Here is a 17,212-nt window from a genome sequence, read left to right as displayed (position 1 = left end):
TCTTCTTGCTGCAGTGTTGAATGGCTTTATATCAAGAGGTGGTCCCTTTAATTGGATACTATTCTTTCCTACTTGTTTAGGAACCTTCCTCTATTAGTCTCCTCTTTAACTTTCATTAAAACTCTCAAGTTTTGATCCGGCTCCACATTGTAGGTCAAGCACTGTGCAGAAGAAGCCGGGTCCCAAATGACTGACTAGGGTTTGAATCCCATCTCCAGTGGCTACATGCTGGGCATACACACATATCCTGGGCCCTGCTAGGTTGGAGAATTAGAAGTATTGTAGCATGATCAGACTCCACTAGATGGTGCTTTCTTTCTCTCTTCCTCTTATTTCTCTCTCTCTTGCACATGTTCTATCATGGATAAAAAGAAAAAGAATTACCTAAAAACTCTTGAATTTTGAATTCTTCTGGAACAATTGGACAAGATGGTAGCCTGGGTCTATATTCCCAAATATAAGCAAGAGAATGAATCTGGATAATGGCTGCCCTCTTTGGATGGGGCATGTGCTCTCTATTTAAACACAGTCCCACTGCTCTACTCTGTCATAAAGTTTCACTCAGTAGTCACCTGTGTGGTGACAAAAAAAGGATTTTATATTCCCTAATCTAAATTCTAGTATCTAATTTTTAAAAGGTGTTATATAGGGACAGCAGTTGGTATGGTGGTTAAGGCATTGGATGCCATATGGCCAACCATGGTTCAAGTTTCAGATCTGACAGATTGAGAATCACGCAGGGTGCATGTGTGTGCATGCTCAAAATCCCAAGAGAAGAATAGAGCAGAGATTGTGGTGTGGCTATCTTCTCGAGCGGTGATTTCTCACTTTTCCTCTTTCTGTGTCTCTCCATTGAGCACACATATTCACCCTATGGCAAAAACCTAACAAACAAACAAACAAAAATACCCTGTATAATAGGAATTTATATTTGCAGATGTAACTTTATTTTATTTCTTCATCTCCCCAGTACCAACTGTCTGTCTCTCTAAACATATTTCCCCCATGTCTTCAGTATCTCTTCCCTTTATGTTTCAATTCCCTATGATTTCTTCTTTTCTTAGCTCCTGTGGCACATATTTTCATGTAGATTGTATTATTTCACAGATTGTTTTTTATTTCCAGTAAATGAACAAACTTCTTGAGTACGGGGATCTTACTGTGTCAATTAAAAAGTTGACTTAGGGCCAACTCTATGGCCTGGTGGTTAAAGCAACCATATGCCACATGGCTGACTGTGCAGTTGAGTCTCAGACCTGGAGGCTTGAGCAATATACCAGACGTGTGTGTGTGTGTGTGTGTGCGCGTGTGTGCCCAAAATCCTAGAAAGAGGGAGAGATGGACGAGAAGGGATTTCAGCATGACCATTGCTTGCTTGGGGGAGGAGGAAATGTTACTTCCTTTTCTCTTTGGAGCATACGTGCCTTATAGCAAGAAAAAAAAGTTGGCTTAAATTTTAAATGGAAGAAAAATGTGTCTTCAAAACACTGAAATCATTCAGCTCAGTGAGATGCTGACATGCTGATGGGCACATGAGAGCTGAGAATGACAGAGAACAGCAGAGTCATGACTCCAGTTTCATAGTCACACCAGGGCATATGTCTGTGCAGGCAGGCAGAATTGCATGAGCTATTTTTTAAATTAATTTTTTATTATTATTCGTACATTAAATCGCTATACATCATTTAGATTGTAAAGAGACTTTTTCTTTATTCATTCATTTTATTTTAATTTGACCAGAGAGAGACAGAAAGAGAGAGAGAGAGAGAGGGAAAGTGAGAAAGCAAGATGCCAGGCCCAAGACTTGAACCGTGGTCAGCCATGTGGGAATGCCCAGCACCTTAACCACCATGCCACCTGCTGGTCCCCAAGATTGTAAAGAGACTTTACCCAGCATGATGTACACCTCAGTCCAGCCCAGTTGAGACTATTATACACATCCTCATCAATAGATAGTAAACCTTATCTGTGTCCCACAAGTGTCTTACCTCTCCATTTCCCCCTCAAATTTCCTTTCCTACACTTTTCCCCTCTCACACTCTCTTTCCACTTTGTCTCTAGTGTCCATTACAACTTTTAATACTTTTTTTTAAATTCCAGTGATTTTTTTTAAAGAATTATTTTATTTATTTATTACTATTTTTTTCACATGAGTTTTACCAGAGAAAGAGAGAGAAGGGGAAAGTGAGAAAGCAAGCCACCAGGTCTGGGACTCGAACCGTGGTTGACCATGTGGGAATTCCAGTGCCCTAACCACCATGCCACCTCCTGGCCTGACAATTTTTAATACTTTTATGTTCTCCAGTCTTTCAGTCTCTACCACAGAGTGTAGACAGTCAGTATATGTTAAGTGGAGACATACAATGTTTCTCTTTCGTAGCCTGACTTACTTCACTCAGCAACATAACTTCCATATTCATCCACTTTCTATCAAATTGCAGGGCCTTGTTTTTTATGGCTGAATAGCATTCCATAGAGTATATGTGCCAAGGTTTCAATCAGTTCATCAGTTTGTGGACATTTGGGTTGGTTCCAAGTCTTAGCAATCATGAATAATGCTGCAATGAAAATAGTTATGCAAGCACTCTTCCAACTGAATGCTCTCCTGTCCTTTGGGTGGATACTCAGGAGTGGAATTGCTGGATCATATGGTAGTTTTATTTGAAGGTCTTTGAGGAACCTCCATATTGTTCTCCACAGTGGCTGGACCAATTTACATTCCCACCAACAGTGTAGGAGTGTTCCCCTTTCATCATATCCCCTCCAGCACTTATCATTATTTGTTTTTTTTTAATCTTCGCCAGTCTGACTGGGGTTAGGTGGTATCTCATTGTGGTTTTGATCTGCTTCTCCCTTACAATGAGGGATGTTGAGCATTTTTTCATATGCTTTTTGGCTGTTCGTATATCTTCCTTAGAGAGTTGTTTATTCAGCTCACTTTCCCATCTTTTAATTGGGCTAATCATTTTCTTCTGGGTAAGCTGCTTGAGTTCCTTGTGTATTCTAGTTATCAGTCCCTTATCTGAGGCACAGTTTACAAAAATTCTCTCCCATTCCAAAGCTTGTCAATTCAATAATTATGGTGTCCTTTGCTGTGCAAAAACTCCTTAATCTGATGTAATCCCAACTGTCTACTTGGGGGATTATTGCCTGTGCTTTGGGAGTCTTGCTTAAGAAGTCTTTGCCTACCCCAATGTGTCTCAGAGTTTCCCCAGTGTTTTCCATCAGTAGGTTTATAGTTTGATGTCTTAGGTTTAGATCTTTGATCCACTTTGAGTTGATTTTTATTAATGGTGATAGATAGGGGTTCAGATTCATCTTTCTACAGGTGGATACCCAGTTTTTCCAACACCATTTGCTAAAAAGGTTTCCCTTTTCCCACTGGATTGACTGGTACCCTTTGTCAAGGATGAGTTGGGTATATGTTGTGGGGTTTATTTCTGGAGTCTCTACTCAGTTCCACTGGTCCTCATGTCTATTTTTGTGCCAATACCATGCTGTTTTGATGATCACAGCTTTGTAATATATCTTGGGGTCAGGAAATGAGATGCCACCTACTCCAGTTTTCTTGTGCAGGATGGCTTTAGCAAAACAGGGTCTTTTATGGTTCCACATACATTCTATGATTGTCTTTTCTAGATCTGTGAAGAATGTCTCTTGTAATTTTATAGGGATTGCATTAAACAAGTAGATTAGTTTGGGTAGGATTGCCATTTTTATTATATTGATTCTGCCAATCCAGGAACATGGGATGTCCTTCTACTTTTTAGTGTCCTTTTCAATTTTCTTTTTAAGGTGTTAATAGTTTTTCTTGTAGAGGTCTTTGACTTCCTTGATTAGGGTTATTCCTAAGTATCTTCTACTTCTTGTGGCTATGGTAAATGGAATTACATTTTTCAGTTCTGTCTCTGTCTGCTTGTTGTTTGTATATAGAAATGCTCCATGTTTATCTGCTTTTCTCTTTTTCTTCTTTCCCTCCATCCTCCCTCTCTCTTCTTTCATCTCATACTTTTTCTATTTTTTATTTGCTAATAAGCTCATATAGTTGAATTTCTGTTAAGTTAATTACTTCACTTGTGCCCAGTATGTTTTTCAAGCCTCCAGGTCCAGGACTCCAGCTTTGTAGTTGGCCATGTGGACTCCAACCACCTTAACCACCTTCACTAGCTGGCCCAATAAGAGGCTTTTTTTGTTTGTTTCTTTAACGTTCTTTCAACAATCTTTTTCTTTAAATGTTTTTAATGCCACAGAGTATGCATGAGACAGGCAGAAAGACTGAGAGAGTGAGCACCACCACCTAGTGAGGCCAAGTCATGCCACAACCTGTTCCTCCAATTTTCAGTCCTATCAGGATCCTGAACACACACATATGCATATCTGGCATGTTTTTTCAAGCCAGGGTCAGGACTTGAACTCTGGTCAGCCATGTAGAATTTGGCCTTTTCTGTGGAGTGCTTAACCACTGTGCCATGGGACCAGTCCCAGCAAGGATTATTTTAGTAAGTTTTGTTTGTTCAGAATTATCTTGGTGTCAGCCTCCCATTTCTGGTCATAGAATGTTCTCTTCTATTAGGTAGTGGGAGAATACCTAGGGTATTTATGCCTTGTTTTTGCATCTGCTCTTTCTCAGTTAACTTCAGCTCAAAATAATTGATATGATAAAGTGGCATATTTTGGCATTGGTATATTCGGATTCCTTTCAACTGTCTGTTCTTGTTTTAAGAGTAGGGGACAAAAAATTGATTGGTAGCCATGCAACTGGCTAAGACTTGTCAAAATTGAGCCTCATTGTAGGGTGATGTGGTTGGAACATTTCACAGGAGAACCCCAGATGTCAATATTTTTAGGTCTTTCCGCTTGAGCTGGTCAGATTTCCTTGAGAGTATTCTTTTAGATTTCTGTCTGCCATAGCTTGAGAGCTGAGTGAGTGAAGAGCAGGGATCAGAGAAATGGATCTTTGTTTCCAATAACCGTTTGTTTACTTAGCCCTCGTAGTCTTACCATGATTCTCATTCATTATTTAACCATATCCCTATTTTCCCACAGGCTTATATTGTACCTAATGGATTTTGAACCCTTTAACTTAGTGATTGTCCAGTGGGATGGGAGTGGAGCCAGGAAGTTTTGAATTGCTTGTTGGGTTTTAAAAGAGACTATTGGCCAAGGATGCTAAAAGTTTTGCAATGCTAGTGGCAAGGAGGGAGAATTGCTTCACCCTAAATGCTAATAGCTCCCCTGTTGAAAACAGTGCAATTTGAACTTAGAGCAAACCTCAATACCAGTTAAAGTTAATTACCAATTAATTATCATTGACTTCACTGTGATTCTTTAATTCATGTTTGCTAGTGGTGATTCTGATTTTAATGATGTTTGAAATTGGAATTCCGAAGATTTCTTTTAAGTAAGTGGCCAGGGTGACTAGGAGATCAGTCAGAACAGAATTCCAAGTGAGTTATTGGTGGTTCAGACTAGAATGATACCAGTAAAGGAGAAGAGACAGAGAGGATGCAGGCTGTGTTTTGGAGGTAGAATCCACAGGATTTACAGATAGATTGAATATGGAGGATTAAGAAAAAGGAGGAGTCAAAGATGGTTTTGGATTTTTTCCTTGAGGTGACTGAATGAACAGTGTTGTTCTTTGCTAAGATGGAGAAGACTGAAGAAAAGAGCCATTTTTATATTGAACATATTAAACTTAAGATGCCTGCATCTAGGCCCAAAGACCTTCTTGATTTTTTTCTTAGATACCCATTACTTTTAGATTTGGTTATTATTCAACTGTTACTCAAAAAACCTGATTCCTGGCTATGCCCCTCTCTACCGCTCCTTATTGTTTCTGTACAACATCTTTTCTTTTTTAGTTTATTCTTATTTCTTTCATGAGAGAAAGCACATGTGCACATACATACAAGAGAGAGGAGAAAGAGAGAGATATATGCCCCCTGAAGGGTCTCATCACCCTACAGTGCCCTTCCATCAGTCCTCCAACTAGTCAGGATCTTAGGTGCATATTCAAGTCAACTGAGGATCTGAACCTCTGGTTGACCGTGTGGCTTCTAGCACTGCAGTTCAGTATGCTACTGACTGAATCACCAAGACTGGATGACCACCAACTTAATTAGTCAAGGACCTTGTGTCTTGATTTGTCTACCCCACTCACTGGCACAATTATGGACAACTTTAAGGGCTAATGGAAAATTTATTCAAGTGTCTATCCTTAAGGTTCTTTGACCTGTAGCACACCAGCAGTGGCAGTATGACGTAGTGTTTTGAGTCCTAGTTTAAAACAGTACTTAACATTTTGTGTCTTATTTTCCTCATTTATAAATTTGAGAAAATAATACCTATATACTGGGGACTTGGTGAAGATTAAATAAGAATGTAGGTAGCTGGACAGTGGTGCAACAGTAGAATATGATGCTCTCTGAGACTTACACGCAAAAGTCACAGGTTTGTATCCAGAGACCTTCCTGAGTACACAAGGCATGTGCATGCACCAGGGCTGGCTGAAGTTGGGTGTGGATCAATTGTTAAGATCCTGTTGGGAATATTGTCTGTCTCGCTCATGGAGGAAATAAATAAGCTTTAAAAAAAGGAAACATAGGGAATCAGCAGTTGTTAGCATAATGGCTATGTCGCTGGACGTAGTCGACTGTGGTTCGCGTCCCGGACCCGGTGGCTTGGAACTCACGCCGGGCACGTGTGCGTGCGTGCCCAAGATCCCGGGAGGAGAATGGAGGAAAAGGGATTGCGGCGTGACCATCCCCCCTGGGGGGTGATTTCTCGCTTTCTCTCTCTATGTCTCTCTCTGTCTGTCTGGCGAGCGCACACGCCCTATAGTGAAAACCTCTCAAAAAAAAATTTTTTTTTAATTTAAAAAAATAAAAAAATTTAAAAAAGAAACATAAATTATTTTCTATTACTATTAATGCCTGCCACATAATAAGCAATCCATAAATGTTAGGTATTGAGATGACTATTTACTTATATATATTTGTAATAATACGTGCTGCTATTATTTTGGTTGAACAGCCTCTCCAAAAGTTAAAGCTTGAGCCTCACACCCTCAAATTTTAACCTCTTAAATTTTAAGTGCCAGGGAACCAGCAGTTAGCGTAATGGCTATGTCGCTGGACTCCCACGTAGTCGACCACGGTTCACGTCCCGGACCCGGTGGCTTAAAACTCACGCCGGGCGCATGTGCGTGCGTGCCCAAGATCCCAAGAGGAGAATGGAGGAGAAGGGATTGCGGTATGACCATCCCCCCTGGGGGGTGATTTCTCGCTTTCTGTCTCTATGTCTCTCTCTGTCTGTCTGGCAAGCGCACGCGCCCTATAGCGAAAAACTCTCAAAAAAAAAATGTAAGTGCCAAAAAAAGAAACACTGACCATGATCTTCTAGTTTGTTCGGTATACTTGCTTTAAAAAACAAACAAATAAACAAACAAACAAAATTTTTTCAATACTTCAATTCCAGTGGTTCCCATTTAGAAATAGAGATCAGATTCGGGGGTGGGTGCTTTTTCAGAATGGCTGGGCCTTCCTTCTGGAGGTTTGAATAGAATGTCATGGCGATGGGAGTGGCATCCTATGTCTATGATAATTGCCCTCCTTTACCCTTCCAGATAATCACCCCTTTGCTTGGCATCCTGTTCTCCTCAGTCTCCCCTCTATTAATCAGTACTTTAAGCCACTTTCACATGGTCACCCTTGCCTCATTTGCTTTGCTAACCCCTAACCTTGGGTAAGTCCAATCTAGTCTGCCTCTAACCTGGGCTGCTGAAAGCCACATTCTTGAACTATGTGAAGTTATTTTGGCTCTTGATCTTAACTGTTCGTATTGGAATATCTGACCTTATATGACACAGTCGTCACATGGCTTTTTTGGCTAATAGTGATTCCAAAAGTGATTTCTCTGTCATATAATCCAATTACTCAGGGTTTCTGTGGTACTATCAATTATATTTCATTTATTTTCATAGTATTTGAGAGACATTAATGATATTAATGTTTTATAAGTGAGAAGACTAAGGCACACGATAAAATAGATTGTGGCATTGACGTGCTCGTGTCATTCTTTTCAAACATTGAAAGGCAAGGTATGGATATCTGTGTGTATGTTTGCACTCCTATGAGTGTATCTTGTTTTTAGACAGTATCTCCTCCTGCCTCAGCTTCTCAAACAGCTGGGACTACAGGTGGGCATCACTGTGTTTGGCTTTCAGGGTGGGCCAGGAATGGAACCCAAATCTCCATGTGGCCTCAACCTCCGGATTAACAGTATCAGTCAGCTTGCTACCACAGTTGGGCTGAAGGCTGTATATTAAGCAACTTTTCTTCTCCATATTAATTCTGTTTTGCGAATCAGTGTAACACCTTTAATATCACTGTTTTTAAGGAGTTCATGGTAGGTTATTATTATTTTTATTTTCTTTTTGAGGTGTAAACTGACCTGATCAATTCTAATCAATAACTTTTTTTTTTTTTTTTTAGAGATTTTCGCTATAGGGCGCATGCGCTCGCCAGACAGACAGAGAGAGACAGAGAGACAGAAAGCGAGAAATCACCCCCCAGAGGGGATGGTCACGCCGCAATCCCTTCTCCTCCATTCTCCTCTCGGGATCTTGGGCACACACGCACACATGCCCCTAATCAATAACTTTTGATGAAGTTTATTGATATATATGTTAGAGAAAGAGAGAATGTGTTTATGTGTATGTATAATATGGGATAATCTTTGACTTTGTTTTTTTAATAGGAATTTTTTAAGTTGATCACAATTAGAAATCTTTTCCGGCCTTTATGCAGTTGCCCTTCATTCCCTTTGGAAATAGTGGACCTGACCCAATTCCTTTTTGAGAATTCATTTCATAGAACAGAGTGTTCGAGTATTTTTATTCTACTAATCAAGCACATTGTAAGAACTGGCAGGTGTCCATAGCTTCTGTTCTTTAGCATGTGAATAACCCAACCCCTTGGTTAAGTTATTAGCTTTATTGTTATACTTATTGGTCTTGGGGTAGCAGAATATGATCTGAGGAACATACCTACTTCATAGATAAAATATATTCTCTCTCTCTCTCCAAACTTTTATTTAAAAAAAAAAATCCTACAAGGTGCTTGTGCTCACCAAAGACAGAGAGAGAGAGAGAGAGAGAGAGAGAGAGAGAAAGAGAGGAAGGAAGATAGAAAGCCGTCCCCTTGGGGGATGGTCACACTGCAATCCCTTCTGCTTCTTTTTTCCTTTCAGGATTTTTAAGCTGCTAGATCTAGGATTCTAACCATGTGGTAGGCCATGCATGATCTGACTCCCTTAACCACCAGGCCATGGGCCTGGCCCAAGAACCATTCATAACACTTAATATTAAGTGTCTGTTAAAATATTTTAGATATTAAAAATGTGCTTCAGTTCTTTTCCCATACTTGATCCCCTCCTCACCCCCCCTAAAGGATCTATAATTTGTAGAAAAAGAGAATGGGAAGAAAAGAGGATGGGGAAATTTGAGGGGTTATATTAATTACCTAGGCTGCCATATAGCACCACAAACAACAGAAATTTATTCTTTCCCAGTTCCAGAAGTTAGAAGTCTGAAATTAAGGTGTTGGTAGGGTCATGCTCTCTGAAGGCTCTAGCACAGGGTCCTTCCTGGCCTCTCCTCTAGCTTGTGGGTGGTTGTCCACTGTCCTTGGTGACACATCAGACTAGTCTGCCCCAGTGTGGTATTCTCCCTGTGTGTCACTGTGTCCACATTTCTCTCTAAGATTCTAGTTATATATGATTTAGGTTTAGCATTCACCCTAATCTAGTATATGACCCCCATCTTAATTTGATTCAAAGATTCTGGATGTATATGAATTTGAGGGTATGCTATTCAACTCAAAACAGGGGGATCCAAATTTCATTTAACCAGTCACACTTACAAAATGTATCTACTTTTGTATAAATCAAACAGGTAAGATGCACTTTATGTAATAAACTTATTTTTGTTTTCAGTTACATTCACATATATTCTTTCCCACTGTCTCGGCCTAGGTATCTAGCATTGTGCATTTATGTATGGAAATGAGGTTAAAGCCATTTGGTTATGAAACATCTATGTAAATAGATGATTTACATTTTTGTGACTTGAGCTAGCCTCCCTTTTTAATTGTTTTCATCTTTACTCTTGCACAATGGTACCATAAATAGCCTTGTATGTGTGTCATTTTGCACATATAAATACCATAATGAGTATATTTGTAGGATGAATTCCTAGAAGTGGAATAACTAAGTAAAAAAGTTTCTTAATTTTGAAATATAGTGCCAAATTGACTTCCAAAAAGATTGTACAGATTTCTATTCCCCCCAAGCAATGTTTCAGCTGTTTAAATAAGCTTCAATAGAGTTCATGCTTGTCAGCTGAACTGAACTGGAACTTGGGAAAGGAAAGGCCACTCAGAAGAAAAGTTGGTGGTGCATTTTATAAGAGGCTGGGCTCTCCCAGTGTTCTCCCTGTATTCTTTAAGGAGCATTTGACATCATCTCTAATGGAATTTCCATACTGTATTCATTTAATTTTTTAAAAATTTGCCATAAGGCACATGCACTTACTAGAGAGAGGGAGAGAGAAAGAAGAAAAGTGAAAAAGCACTCTTCATGGAGATGTCCACACTATACTGTCTTCTCCATTCTCCTCTCAGGATTTTGGACATGTACACATATGGACCCAGCATGTTTTTTAAGCTGCTGGGTCCAGGACTTGAACCACACAGTAGGCCATAAAGGATCCAGCTGCCTAACACCAAGCCATAGCTGGGCCTCATTTAAAATACTTAAAGTAGAAAGAAATTTATAGACATTGAAAGGTATTTGATTAGTACACATTTGAAGAATGATTTGAATACCTGGCTTTGCAGGTAGGTACTACAACTTAAAATATTTTCAGCCCAGCTGAAAATTTTCCTAGTACAACATTTTAAGATGTTTAAAATGATTGGATAGATGCCTTGCTTAAATGAATTTTAATAGAAAGAAAAAAGTCAGCAGAACCTTTTCTCAAATGAATTCTCATGAAGAGCTGTGCTATGTTATGAGGAGCTCTACTGTGGTGGGTGACAGTGAAGGGTGAGAAGGGAAGGTGAAGCAGATGGGGTCCTGGGCTCCCCATCCCTATTTCATCCAGGACTATGACACACAGGTGGCTTGACCTCTTTCTTTCTCACAGTGAGTGAGATGAGGATGAGATAAAAGTCAATATTAATGTATAATCAGCTTCTGGTGATTCATGTCAGGCACTGCATGAATCCTAGAGGCTTTTTTATAGAATCTTGATGATTGAAAACTGATACCTAATTTTATTTTTTCTATGAAATGAATTTACTGTGAAATGAGGTATAACTACATAGAAGTAGCACTGTTTTACTTAAGACTAAACTTACATTCAGGTTTTGGTGCAATGACTTTTCTCTTTTTTTATTATTTTTTGAAAATATTTTATTTAACTTTATTGATTTATTGGTTTATTTTAATTTGACCAAAGAGGGAGAGAGAAAGAGAGAGAGAAAGTGAGAAAGCAAGCTGCCAGATTCGAGACTAGAACCGTGGCCAGCCATGTGGGTGTCCACTACCCTTAAACACCATGCCACCTGCCAGCCCGGTGCAATGACTTTTCATCTGGAGAGTTTAAATAAGTTTAACATCTTGATTAGTTCTATTTTAAAGTGGAAATACATATTTTCGTGATGTTCAAATTTTTTTTTTCTTTAAGAGAGATTTTTGCTATAGGCCATGTGCGCTCACCAGATAGACAGAGACAGAAAGACAGAAAGTAAGAAATTACCCCCCCAGGGGGGATGGCCATGCCGCAATCCTTTCTCCTCTATTTCTTCTCAGGATTTTGGGCACACACACACACACACGTGCTTGGTGTGAGTTTCAAGCTACCGAGTCTGAAACTCGAACCATGATCAGCCATGTGAGAGTCCAATACTTTAACCCCTACATCAGTTGCTGGCCCCAGCCATTTTATATTTTGATTAATGTTTTGGGGCTTTATAAAATGCTGTATCAATGTTCTGATTTTTAGAGAAAATAATTTAGTTCTAAACTTTCAGAAGTTTTTAGCTAGGCAATGTCTCATTATTAATATACACCATTTTTTCTAACAGAAGGTTTCTGGTAATGTAAACATCTTTAAAATGACAGCTTTGAAACTTTTTATTTTTACAGTGATGGAATGGGGGGAAGATATTAAAGCAATTTCAAAAGATGAAGCAGTGATGTTGGTGAATCATCAGGCAACGGGAGATGTGTGCACACTGATGATGTGCCTCCAGGACAAAGGACTGGTAAGCTCTCTGGAGGGTGTCCTAGACACCCAGGAAGGGAAGGTTTAAAGAGCATTATTTCAAGTGTCTGACTGCTTTGAAACATAGACTTAGACTTTAATGTATATATTTTTCTGAAAATTAAGAAAATGTTATAAAGAAAAAGTATCTAATTTTAAGTTACTCCAAGAAAGGGATTTAGAGACTTAAAAAAATAACAGTATGACTTATAGCACAATACAACTATTTTTTAAAATAATAATGGGTTGGGGAGTAGGTAGTGGGACAGCATTAATGTAACTCGATACACATGGAAAAGGCCCTGGGTTTGTATGCCTGGGCAAGCCTGTGATCTGGGCCGAGCGAGACTGGGGGTGGATCGTGCCATGAGGACCCTCTTAGGGGTATCTCTCTATTTTTGTCTCTCTTTCTTTCTCTTGAAATGAATACTTATACTTTAAAATAATAATAATAACTGGATAAAAGCAAAGTTAACATAGTAAGATTGAAGGCTGTCTTGAGATGAAGTGGTAGATCACTAGTTTAATAAAAATACAAACACAAAAACCAGTACTGCTTAAGATAGAAAAGTAAAACTGGCCAGTAAATTAGGTTATCTTGGGAATCTTTAGACAGAAGAAAATGTCAGTATTATTTTGGATTTCATTTACACATTAATAGTATATTGCAAAGAAAGATGTTAGGCCTGATTTTCCCATGCTACTAAAGCTATGTTTGAATTGCTGATTTTACATGCTTATATTGATTCAGACAGCTTATGTTTACTACGTCTTTTTAAAAATTTTTTTAGGAAAATAAAGTAAATTGTACTTTTTAAATGTGATGATACCTTTTTAATAAATATCTGAGATATTTATGAAATATCTTGCCCTTTTATGGCAATTTATGATAAAACTAAGAATTTTTAGTTCCAGTCTCAGTGGCTACAGGTAGTAGCAGTATTGAACAGCAGTGCTGGAAGTAGCATGGCCAACTGGGTTTGGATCTTGAGTTGGCCAGAAACATCCTGGGTACCCACGATCCTGACTAGCTGGAGAGCTGGGGCAAGAGCATCGGGGCAGGATGAGACCTGCCAAGCCCTCTCCCTCGAAAGAAATTTAAAATCTTGAAAAAAAAGAAACTTAAGAATTTTCATTTCTGTCAAAAGAACTTCACTATTTAATAAACATTTTCTGCTTTATAACATTTCTCCTAAAATAATTTAGTACTGGATTGTCTATACAAATCTCAGAAGATAACTTGGCTGTCTTAGAATTTTGTTTGTTTTAGATGGTCCTAAATCCACAACAAATGAAAAAGTAAACGTAAGCTAGTTGCTTTAGTGTTATTTTAAACCCAGAGATCAATAAATCGTATCTACACCATGTATAAAACTAAAATGCAGCATAGGTAGAATCCATTTGCTTTTTGTTTGTTTATATCTTCAGGCAGTTTTCAACAAACTCCTTTTAGTTCAAGTCTTTATTTAAATAAAGTAGTCATCGCCGCAAAGCAAAACAAGACTGAAAAACAAGATGCTGGTGATTATTCTACTCTAGCAATCAACTAGGGAACTCACTGGGCACATATCTTTATTTTTCATAAAGTGATTTAATATGGTATGCTAAAGCTGATGGAGTAGTAGTTGTATAACTGAAAAATTAAGGCATAAACTGTAATACTATATTATCTATGAGCTTTTTTTAAAAGAATTATTTTATTTAATATTATTTATTTATTCATTTATTTTAATTTGACTAGAGAGAAATACACACACACACACACACACACACACACACACAGAGGGAGGAAGGGAGGGAAAGTGAGAAAGCAAGCCACCAGGTCTGGGACTCCAACCACGGTTGGCCATGTGGGAGTGTCCAGTGCCTTAACCACCATGCCTCCTGCTGGTCCCCATCTATGAGCTTTTTTAAAAATTATTTTATTTATTTATTTTTTAAAGTTTTGCTATATGGCATATATGCTCACCAGAGAGAGAGAAAGAGAAAGTGAGAAAGCAAGCCATCATGTCTAGACTCGAACTGTGGTCAGTCATGAGGGAGTTCACTTTAATCACCACACCACCTGCTGGCCCTATCTATGGGTTTTTATAGTGCTTTTGCAATAACAGCACATGGTGTCAGTGTTCAGTTTTTTCCCCCTTATATATAAGTTCATAATATTTAGTGTTTAGAGTTGATGTTTACATTTATTATCCCCATAGGAAACCAAAGTGGAGATCATTGTATTCTTGGTTGAAAATGTAGCTTTCATTTTATTTAAGATTTATCACAAGGAATGCCATGTTCTCAGCAGGAGGAAAAGCAATGAACTAATTCATCAATTAGATTCCACTTGCACTTAAATTTATTTATTTTAAAACTTCACTAGAAGGCATGTATGCTCACGAGAGAGAGAGAGAGAGAGAGGGAGAGAGGGAGGGAGGGAAAGCAGAAATCATCCCTCATGGGGAATGGAATGGTCATGCTGCAATCCCTTCTCCATTGCTACCTTCTTTTAGAATTTCAGGTACACAAACATGTGCCTAGTGTGCATTTCAAGCTGCTGAGTCCAGGACTCTACCCACGAGTTAGCCATGTGGAATCTGACTGCTTTAACCAACAGGCCATAGGCTGGCCCTACACTTCCTTTCAGTTTTTAACTTTACTTGAAGTAAAGTCTTGCTCTCAATATAATCCATTCTTATCAGCAATGGATACTGTTTTCATGCTGAAAGATTGAGGCACTGTAAGTATTTTTATTCTGGCAAAGAGTATGACTTTGCACAAACTAACAAATATCCTCTCTCTCCTTTTAAGATTTTTGCCATAGGACATGTACACTTGCTGAAGAGAAACAGAGAGAGTAGGAAAGTGAGAAATCACCCCCTGGGGGTTGGCCAAGCTGAAATCTCTTCTCCATTCTCCTCTTGGAAATTTAGGCATGCATACACATGTGCCTGGTGTCTTTCAAGCTGCTGGGTCTGGGACTTGAACTGTAGAGTCAGCCACATGAGATCCAGAGCCTTAACTACCACAACACTTGCTAGCCCCAAATATTCTTTATGACATAATAGAATGTATAATCATTCTGTTAAGTTAATCTTTAAGTATTTTATTTTTACTTTTAGCATTTTATATTTTAGCCATTAAGGTACTCACTTTTTTTTTAAGAGAGATTTTTGCCATATGGTACATACACTTGCTGGAGAGACAGAGACAGAAAGCAAGAAATCACACACACACACACCCCGGGAGGGGTTGGCTGTGCCGTAATTCCTTCTCCTCCACTCTCCTCTCAGGATTTTGGGCAAGCACATATATGCACCCTGTGTGAGTTTCAAGCCACCAGGTCCAGGACTCTTACTGTGGTTGGCTTTTTGGGAATCCAGTGATGTAATCATTATGACATCTGCTGGTCCCAGGTACTCACATTTTATAAAGCCTTAAAATATATATATATATATATATAATTTTCCCCTCATTTGATAACTTTAACCATTTCATTGTACTTTTTCAAGATAATTTTATAAGTTACATAAGAATTATCAGAAACTTTGCTTAGGATATTACAAATTTGAAATAAGTTTAAAATTAAGCTAAATTAGCTTTATTTGCTATACATAACATATATACTTGTGACTTAGGATACCAGGACTTGGAATCAAAAACTGTATTTTTTTCATGTAGACTATTAGCATTGGTAGAAACAGTGTTAGATATAAGATATTTAGTTTAATTAAGAGTGTGCTTTAATGATTACTTTTTAAACCTAGAGACTTGCTGGCTATAATTAGGTTTCTTCTCTACAACATTCGAATATTTCTTGCTTTTAAATATTTTAGGTTGTTGCTCAGATGATGTGGCTGATGGACCATATTTTTAAGTACACAAACTTTGGAATTGTATCTCTAATCCATGGAGACTTCTTTATAAGACAGGTAAATAATGAACATTTTTTTCAGTGACAACTGGTCAGACTGTTTTGTGATTGTAAAAAAAGAGTCATAACAGAACAATGCTAATATAAAGCTAGTTCTAGTGTCTCAGGGAGCTCTTCTTTTGAATCTTTGTTTTCTAGACATTTATTTTGAGTATGCTTAAGTATTAAAATGTCTATAATGCTCTGAGAAGACAGCAGAACAACATTAAAAAAGCTGAGAAAGCTTAGCATGCTGGGAAATTCAGTGGAAAAACTAGCTGACCTCCTACATCACTTCCAGATTGAGTCAATCATTAAATTTATAGTGCAGTATTATCAATGGACCCTAATGATGGTTCTTAGGCATCAAGAAGAGGCTAAGTCCTACTAAGTTATCAGTGGACTTTGAGTTAAAAGTCAAAGATCATGTACTCCAAACCATTTTACATGTAAAGTCTTGCATACTTAAAGATTACATTTCAAAGTATTTGGGAGATTTGCAAACTCATTTTTAAAGAGCAACATTTTTTCCCATCATAGATTAGTAATAAAAATCTGTGTTATGGGGAAAGGGAAGAGAATAAGTATTGATCTTTTAAAAATGTTTCTTGGGACTTTTGCTACTAGACCTTTTTGACAAGAGTTTCCAAGAATAGTACCATTTTAACAAGATTTTCCAAGAATAGTAAAAATGTCTTATATGTGGTCTTGGGAACACAAGAATAACTATCTCAGTCATGATCAATTTAGTTCAGTGCACTCCCTAAGAAAATGTCTTACTTGTTTTGCTTTTGGGATACATTTAATCTAAAGATTGAAAGCATACCAGTTACTCTGAGAAGTTTCTATAAATGCATTATCTAAAAAATTATTAGAGAATTGTTCATGCTGAAAGAAAGAACCTTTCTTTTTTAGTTGTAGGTTTTGGGCTTTCTTACAAATTTTTTTGGATTCCTCTTTTTGGTCCTCAAATCATCCTCTTTCTC

General features: G+C 38.1%; 1 protein-coding gene and 1 long non-coding RNA gene across 2 annotated transcripts in view; one reads left to right on the top strand and one right to left on the bottom strand.

The window, feature by feature from the left end:
* LOC102479966 (uncharacterized) overlaps window positions 1-17,212 on the bottom strand; it is a 135,971-nt gene that overhangs the window by 25,174 nt on the left and 93,585 nt on the right. The gene's annotated exons all lie outside the window — the stretch shown is intronic.
* The window catches only part of LPGAT1 (lysophosphatidylglycerol acyltransferase 1), a 115,591-nt gene that overhangs the window by 65,224 nt on the left and 33,155 nt on the right, over window positions 1-17,212 (top strand). The window contains exons 3-4 of the mRNA XM_006163699.3: window positions 12,208-12,326; window positions 16,150-16,245. Of these exons, the coding sequence (XP_006163761.1) occupies window positions 12,208-12,326; window positions 16,150-16,245 (215 nt within the window). The remainder of the gene's footprint in view (window positions 1-12,207; window positions 12,327-16,149; window positions 16,246-17,212) is intronic.

Source organism: Tupaia chinensis, unplaced genomic scaffold, assembly GCF_000334495.1.
Source record: "Tupaia chinensis unplaced genomic scaffold, TupChi_1.0 Scaffold142846_1, whole genome shotgun sequence".
In the NCBI taxonomy this organism is placed as follows: domain Eukaryota; kingdom Metazoa; phylum Chordata; class Mammalia; order Scandentia; family Tupaiidae; genus Tupaia; species Tupaia belangeri.
The sequence above is the reverse complement of the archived record's forward strand: the minus strand, read 5'-3'. Positions and strand labels throughout refer to the sequence as shown.